This window comes from Colobus angolensis, unplaced genomic scaffold (assembly GCF_000951035.1).
Source record: "Colobus angolensis palliatus isolate OR3802 unplaced genomic scaffold, Cang.pa_1.0 Scaffold5, whole genome shotgun sequence".
In the NCBI taxonomy this organism is placed as follows: Eukaryota; Metazoa; Chordata; class Mammalia; order Primates; family Cercopithecidae; genus Colobus; species Colobus angolensis.
Window position 1 is genome coordinate 11,462,377 of NW_012118487.1, and position 8,669 is coordinate 11,471,045.

At 35.9% G+C, this 8,669-nt stretch overlaps 1 protein-coding gene across 2 annotated transcripts in view; it reads left to right on the forward strand.

Moving 5' to 3' along the window:
* Window positions 1–8,376, forward strand: part of ASB5 (ankyrin repeat and SOCS box containing 5) — a 67,779-nt gene extending 59,403 nt beyond the window's left edge. The window contains exons 5-9 of one of the 2 annotated variants that reach the window (XM_011959580.1): window positions 2,160–2,267; window positions 2,985–3,135; window positions 3,296–3,430; window positions 5,024–5,215; window positions 6,316–8,376. In XM_011959580.1, the coding sequence (XP_011814970.1) occupies window positions 2,160–2,267; window positions 2,985–3,135; window positions 3,296–3,430; window positions 5,024–5,215; window positions 6,316–6,443 (714 nt within the window). In that variant the 3' untranslated portion in view covers window positions 6,444–8,376. The remainder of the gene's footprint in view (window positions 1–2,159; window positions 2,268–2,984; window positions 3,136–3,295; window positions 3,431–5,023; window positions 5,216–6,315) is intronic. The other variant, XM_011959581.1, reaches the window with a different exon arrangement.
* Window positions 8,377–8,669: the final 293 nt, after the last annotated feature.

Below are 8,669 nucleotides of genomic sequence, written 5' to 3' on the forward strand. Positions count from 1 at the left end.
TTCAAGACCAGCCTGGCCAACATGGTGAAACCCCATCTCTACTAAAAATAAAAAAATTAAAAAAAGTAGCCAGGCACAGTGGCTCACGCCTGTAATTCCAACACTTTGGGAGGCGGAGGCAGGTGGATCACCTGAGGTCAGGAGTTCGAGACCAACCTGGCCAACATGGTGAAACCCCATCTCTACTAAAACTACAAAAATGAGCCAGGCATGGTGGCTAGGGCCTGTAATCCCAGCTACTCGGGAGGCTGAGACAGGAGAATCAACTGAACCCGGGAGGCAGAGGTTGCAGTGAGCCAAGTTCATGCCATTGTACTCTAGCCTGGGCGACAGAGCAAGTGAGACTCCATCTCAAAAAAAAAAAAAAAAAAAATCAAATGCACACCCAGATCTGGAAGTCATGTGCTAGTGTTTCCCAGTCTCAAAGAGAAAGAACAGTCTCAGATGGCTACGAAGAAGGGAAAGGGGAAAGGTCGTGTTGCCCAATTTAAACAGCACTGCCTGGGTCTCAAGACCTGGATCCTAGGCTGGCACTTGAAGTGAACCACAACCTACCTGAGCCTCCTTTTCTCATCTGTAGAGTGAGACACTTCCTTAGGGTCTTCCAGTTCTGTGATAACCATATGACTATTTTGTTTTGTTCATCACTTGATGGGAGGAAAATAAACACTGAAAAGGGATCAACAATGTCTAAAGGGTAATTCCTCAGAAAGGGCCAGGCAGTTCTTTGAAGAAGAGCTGTCTTAGGATGTTTTTCAGTGTGTGTCTCTAATCCACTGACAGTTCCGCCAAGAATCACGAGACGCTGTCCCCAGAGCCCGATGCGAAAGGGAGTCTCAACCTTCTCAGGTGCTTCTGCCATCTGGTGCCTCTAGTGTGTGGCCGTGTGGGATCAGCTTCCCAAGTCTAACTGCTGGCTAGCCAACTCGAAATCTTCAAAAGGATTATGTTTTATTGCCTTCATTTAAAAATTCTTCATGTCTATATTGGTGTTACAGATTTTGGTGATCTGTAGTATGTTATGAGGATTTGGCTTTCCTGTTACAGTACTTAGTATGATTGTAAATAGACAATGAAATACCAAAGATATCAAGAAGGTAAACAATCTCACATCCTAATAGTATTTAATTATTTCAGTGTGATATTTTGAGTTTGATTGGAATACAGTGAAAAAGTGTTTCCTTAGTTTTGATTGAATAATTGCAATAAAATAATGTTTTCATACACTGGGCATTATAATAGTAATTGCTTTACATGCATCATCTCATTTAATTTTCATGATAATCTTCAAATTTAGAGGTTAAGGAATTTGTCCAGATTAGAACTATTCATGATGGAGCCACGCTTCAAACCCAAGTCTAATTGATTTTATAGTCAGAGTTCTTAACCACCAGCACACAACTTCATCATACCTATTTAGGGACAAAAGTTCACAAAACTGTTTACTATATTATAAAGTATTTTTCTCCCACTCTTGACTGACCTGTAATTTTATAGCCTCAATCAAAACAAGTCGGCCGGGTGCGGTGGCTCACGCCTATAATCCCAGCACTTTGGGAGGCTGAGGCGGGCGGATCACGAGATCAGGAGATCGAGACCATCCTCCCTGACATGGTGAAACCCCGTCTCTACTGAAACCACAAGAAAATTAGCCGGGCGTGGTGGCGGCGCCTGGAGTCCCAGCTACTCGGGAGGCTGTGGCAGGAGAATGGCGGGAACCCGGGAGGCGGAGCTTGCAGTGAGCCGAGATCCAGCCACTGCACTCCAGCCTGGGCGACAGAGCGAGGCTCCATCTGAAAAAAAAAAGTCTTTAATTCTACAAAACAAAAAGGAGTGTTTAATTTTACAAAACAAAGCACAAAATAAGGACAAAAACTATTAAGAAAGCAACATTTAAAGAAAATGTGCCAGAATCTATTGAACCGCATACTGAAGGCATTGTTGGGTCCAGGCATGATGGGGCCACAATGATAGGGCTAAGGAGTCCGGACAACGGATTGATCCTATGGCATTTGAACTGGCCTATCCTGCTAAACTGGAAACTGGTTTGCCTGAGCTTCTTTAATCTCTAAAATATATCACTCTCTAATGACATCAATATAGATGCTTTTTTAAGTATATAACTCTTTGCTCACCTTTCACGATTATGTCACATTTAGGGTTATAATGTAAATGCAGTAACCTTAGACCATGTCACCCCATTGCATGAAGCCTGCCTTGGAGATCACGTGGCATGTGCCAGAACACTGCTGGAGGCAGGAGCTAATGTAAGTACCTTTCAAAACATTAATAATTCAACATCTACTGACAGAGAGAATCCAACAGAGTTCTCGTTTTACTTTTCCTCCCTTCATTCTCGGTAATTTTCAAAAATAACAGAATAAAAATAAAGCTCTTGAATTCCTTAGCCTTCTTATTGCACTCTGAAAAGGATTTCCAATCATTGCATAAATGGGTAGCATGCTGCATCATAATATAGACTATTCTCTACATTATTTCCTGCTTTCATGACTCTAAATAGCAGTCAATGAACATATTTAGGTCTATAATGTTTGCCCATCTTTTGCATGATTTTCCTTAAATAAAGTCTCAGAAACAGAATTACCAATTTTACCACTTTAAACTAGCAATGTGGCTTCATTACAACTTCAACATCATTACACTTTTTTCTTCATGTTTATTCTTACTGAAAAGTATCTAATCATTGAATTAGATCTTATTTGCTATTTGAGCATGCATTTTTTTCATGATTTCCGCTAGTTTTATGCCCATTCCAATGAATTATCTGCCACATCATATTTCTGTCTGTTTTACAGCTTTCCTTGTTAATGCGTAAAAGCAAAATATACTTTGTCATATTTATTGTGCACATTTTGCCAAGTATTTCTGTTAGCTGATCACATACCTTTTGAAAATGCATAACTAAGTCAGTTAATCATGTATGACTTATGAATCTTATTTTTGGATATTTTGGTTTGGTTTAGGTAAATGCAATCACAATAGATGGTGTGACTCCGTTATTCAATGCATGCTCCCAAGGCAGTCCAAGCTGTGCAGAGCTGCTTCTGGAGTATGGTGCCAAAGCCCAGCTGGAGTCATGTCTTCCATCCCCCACGCATGAGGCCGCCAGTAAAGGTAACTTAGTTCTGGGATTAAGTGACAAGGGGGAGAAAGTTTCTTTAGCAACCTGCAGTGCTCTGTTGATCTTTCAGTGAATGATACCACAGGGCAAGCCTGGGGTGAGGTGTGTGGGGTGGATGGGCATTAAGTAAAATCCTCTACTTTGTGTTGGCAGGTCACCATGAATGTCTTGACATCCTGATATCCTGGGGCATAGACGTTGACCAAGACATTCCTCATTTGGGAACTCCTCTCTATGTAGCTTGTATGTCACAGCAATTCCATTGCATCTGGAAGCTTCTTTATGCTGGTATTTTCCTTTACAACATCTTCCGTTCTGTCCATACACACAAGCAGTTATTTATTTCTCTAAATGAGCATCTTTGAAAATTAGATCTCATTGCTAAATATGTTCTTAGTGTAAGCATTTTCACACATGAATAGAGAACCAATAAAAAGAACCTCATTCTTGAGAAGTCGGCTTCCCAGCTCACAGATAGATACACAATCTCTGTATTTTGCGTGCCCTGCATTAGCAGACATATGGGTATGTAATGGAGTCTGAAAGCTCTACTTTTAGGTCATAAAATTAGGATCCTCAAGATTGAATATGATGTTGCCAAGTATGTGTATATCTTGGAACCAATCCATCAAAAGAAATTTTCAGGATAGTAACTGCTTGGACAAGCTCTTCTGCTAACCTTAAAAACTCATGCACTTTTCTAGACTTTGTACTTCTCTCTCTCTCTCTCTCTCTCTCTCTCTATATATATATATGGAAAAAGTACTGTTAGTATTTGTTGATTGATTGTTATTTTCAGGCCCTTTTCTTCCATAAAATTGACATAACCAACAAAGTTTATGCTTTCTCTATGGAAATTTTGTTATGGAATATAATTTTTTCACTAAACATTTTATATGTGTTTTAAAAATATTGAAAATGATTACGTTTATTGAAATTTGAAAGGAGCAGAAGGGCCATAAAGGGACACTTAAAGTGTACTGCCTCGTAAAGACATCGTTAGTTTTAAAGATAGTATCGGAAAACAGAGTTGAAAAGAACTTATGCATTTTTATTGGTAGACATTTCTGGTGTTGTAACCGTTTATGTACCAGAAAATGGGATGGTTATTTTTAACAGTACTAAACAGCATTTATTTATTGCAAACGCATTGAATGACCACCACATGCCAGGCTTTGCACTAGGATAAACTAAGTATGCAATAGGTAATTTAACATGTAGGCTGTGTTTTAACATAAGCATTTTTAAAAACTTTCCTTTCATGCAGCTATCATCAATGTGCCTTTTGATTTAAAAGGCTCAATATCTTTATATACTTATTGATTTAAACTACATAAGTGAGAAATGGCAGGAAAATCTATATACATTTTACTGAAATAGCTCACATATTCATGAGTTTCCCAAGAAAACCAAAGAGCTTCATTGCCTTAAATAAATGAAAAGAATAATAGAAATAAGCACCTGAATAATTCTAAAAGCGATCAATCATGATGAAAATAAAAATGAATGAACTTTAATTGTGCACTCTTTATAATATTAGTTAATATGATTACTTTAGGGATCGTTGAAAAGTTAAAAAGAATTGTATTATGATAGTTCAAGCATACAGAAAAGTGTCAGAGAGTAACATAACAAATGTATGTACCCTCTCCTATTCAGATGTGCCCAGTTTATATAGATGTTTATGTACATATGAGGCATACATGTGTATATAAATACTGTATGTATATATATATATATAAAGAAATAACTCATAACAAATAGAGTTGAAGTCCTCTTAGTAACCTTCCTCTATTGCCTTTCCTTTTCTACCCCCACTGAGGCAACTGGCTTATTTAATAATTTTTGTGTATATTTATCTTCACTCCCTATTACACGTAGGTGCTGATGTACAGAAAGGCAAATATTGGGATACTCCATTACATGCTGCTGCCCAACAATCCAGTACAGAAATTGTAAACTTACTGCTAGAATTTGGAGCAGATACCAATGCCAAAAATACAGAGCTTCTGCGACCTATAGATGTAGCTACGTCCAGCAGTATGGTGGAAAGAATACTGCTTCAACATGAAGGTAAGAAAAATACATGTGGAAACTTACAAAAACAAAACTATATTTGCCTAAAATAGATGAAAGTGAGAGAGTTTTTGTTGGCATGGAAAGTAACAATGGCATAAAATGTGGAATATTATTTGTGAAAGTAAATAATTTTTAACTTAGGTGTCATCTATAAAGAAGATATCGGCCGGGCGTGGTGGCTCACACCTGTAATCCCAGCACTTTGGGAGGCCAAGGTGGGCAGATCACAAGGTCAGGAGATCGAGACCACCCTGGCCAACATGGTGAAACCCCGTCTCTACTAAAAATATAAAAATTAGCTGGGCGTGGTGGTGTGTGCCTGTAATCTCAGCTTCTCAGGAGGCTGAGGCAGGAGAATCGCTTGAACATGGGAGGTGGAGGTTGCAGTGAGCCGGGATTACGCCATTGCACTCCAGCCTGGCAACAAAGTGAGACTCCATCTCGGGAAAAAAAAAAAAAAAGATATCATGATAATTTTAATTTTCTCTTTCTTCTTACCTAAACTATCATATTTCTTTGGTTAAATCTATTCAATTAGTTTCGGTGATGCATTATATATAGTTCTGGTATCATATCTGCTGATTTCTATTTGGAACATGCCCCATTTTATAAGGGCACGAACCTTCTATGACATATTATAAAAATAAAATTAGTAAATATTTTTACATTTAAGACTTTTGTTCTAAAATAAGATTTCTTAAGCCTGGTCCAAGGACTGTAATATTTATTTTAGCATACATATTAAACTTAATTTTAAAATTTCTCCTTTTAGTGCATAACACTTCTCAGGACTTTTTATTTATATCTCCTTCAAACAGTTGACTTTGTTTCTGAGGCTTTAAATTCAACAATTATTTCCTAAGCCTGAGGATTATAATGTTTTAAAGAACATATGTGGAATATATCTCAATTATAATAAGATCTTACAAATAAAAGCAATATAACTGCTTACATAAATTTCCCTAGTATAGTGGTCATACTATCCTAGGTTTACTACAAAGCATTACAGTTTTTATGGCTCTATGTTATGTCCCTTACAACATAAAAAATTCATTTCTATTTTAATTAACAAATAGTTTCATGTCTTCTTGTAGCTACCCCAAGATCTCTTTACCAACTTTGCCGACTCTGTATCCGAAGCTACATAGGAAAACCAAGATTGCACCTTATCCCACAGCTCCAGCTGCCAACATTACTGAAGAATTTCTTACAGTATCGATAAAACAGTAAAATAATTCTAAATACCTTGAAAAATCAAACTTTCTATTTCTTTTGTTTAAGGAATAGTTCATATTAAAATATGCTAAAGATAGGGTAAAAGTGAGTATGAGATCACCCAGGGAAGCAGTAAAATATCAATTTTCATTTTAAGTGTACTAGTTAGTACTATTGTTTTATCATATATGCTGTCTTTGGATTATAGCATATTTATAATATCTATTTTTTGTTATTTCAATATACCCTCTTGTTGATTTAGGAAAAAAATAATAAAGTCTCTATTGTATGTTTTCTTTCAGATTGGAAAGAAATAAAACTCTTAGTAAAGTTATTCATATTATATTTATAAAGGTCTATATTCTTCAACTAATGGGTTAAATTTTAATTTTGGCTATTGTAATTGGCTAACTTGTTATTGATATTGACATCAAATATGAGTATGGCTTAGCAAAGAGCAACTAATATGCTTTCTGAAACCAAGATGATGCTCATTCAGGAAATCCACTATGTTGAATGTCCACTGGTCATTAGAATGACCACTTCATAAAGATAAATTGCCCACTGCCTTGCCTCCAGCAAAGGACTCACAAGTCATTTCTTTTCTCCATAGTACATGGACCTGTTACAGAAAAGTGATAGGATGAAAGGTCAGTACTGCCCTCTCACCCTGAGATATTTAGAACATTACACACCTTCTAAAGCTATTTGAAGACTGCCTTCTTCTCAGGAGTAGCCCCTGATGATCTCTTATCAAGGCTGTTATATGCATATTACTACAGCCTTCTTCCATGTCAGAAATTGTCAACAGCTAGTGATACCTGGGCTTAAGAAAATGAACTACATATTGAATTGATGAAGAGGGCCTGAATCATATTCCAGGGATCATCAAATCAGCCCAAGGATATGAAAAAACTGGAAGTTAAAAACTCAAATTGTGGAGTTTTTAAAGAGTGGGTGTCACTTAACACATTTAGAGACCTTAAAAAATGTATATAGAGAACTTAATCGCACTGTTTCTAATTTTTTTTACACAAACAAGGATTTAGAATATACTGTATTTGCAGGTAATAGCAAGAGAGAGTATTGGATAAAAGAAGATATTCCTAAGCTGGTCCTCTGCAAGGGTAAATACTATGTTTATTCTCTTCAGCTTTAACTATACTTGAGTGCAATAGAAAACATAATAAAATTTTATGCCTTTTTTGTAATTCAGGGTCTATAATGATTTTAGAAATAAGATAATCAACATACTAGTCCTTGTAAAACAAAAGCAACTTTGGGTGAGTTTTATAGATTTATTAAATTTTGATAAAGTAAATATTTTGGCCACTATTTTCAACAACCCAGGGTTTTCTTCTGACTTCTTGGCTAACTTCCAGACTATGGGAAAATAAATTATGACTGTACATGACCCCCAGATCACTAAGCTTGCATTTTGGCAGGAAAAAAAAAAAAAAAAAAAAAAGCAGTTGTGATTTAAAACGTTTGTTGAGATTTTCAAACATAGAAATAAAGCTGTAGCATATTCACTAGACAATGTCTTCTATGTGGATAAGGACCTTTAAATGTGTGTTGTATCGAATATCTCACACATTTGTAATGGATAATGTGCATTAAATGGAGTTCTTATTACAGAATAACCTGGTTAAACAGATACTAAAGCTGCTTTTGGGTAAAACAGGTTTCCACCAGTATTTTCCCTGAGCTAGAGGAGACGTCTTAGATTGTAAGAGTAATGCAACACATCTATCTTATTAGTCTTGTGCCAATAAAAGAAGTAAATATCAAACATTAAAATGGACACTTTACAATTTCAGTATATCTGTACCTTGTATCTCAGCTTGAGTATGATTGTCTTATTAAAGTAGTGTTCTAACTTTAATGTATTTTATGTTTGTTATTATATTAAAGTGTGATTATTATTCACTGGAATAAAACACTTTGTGTTTGTCTCATTATTTTATTTTTTAATGAAGGTCATGGAGTGACTCAGTTGCACTAATTTTTTTCACCACCTATTTCCAAATCACTGAATCAAGAGCATTAAGAAAGAGTAGCACAGAATAAAAACCAGATACCTCAAAGGCCTTCTAATCCAAAACATATTTTATATATATGTGACATATAATACATATAATATATGTGATATTTAATACATATATTATTATACACATATACATATTATATATATGTATACACATACATTAAAGTTCAAGGACAAAATTTCACA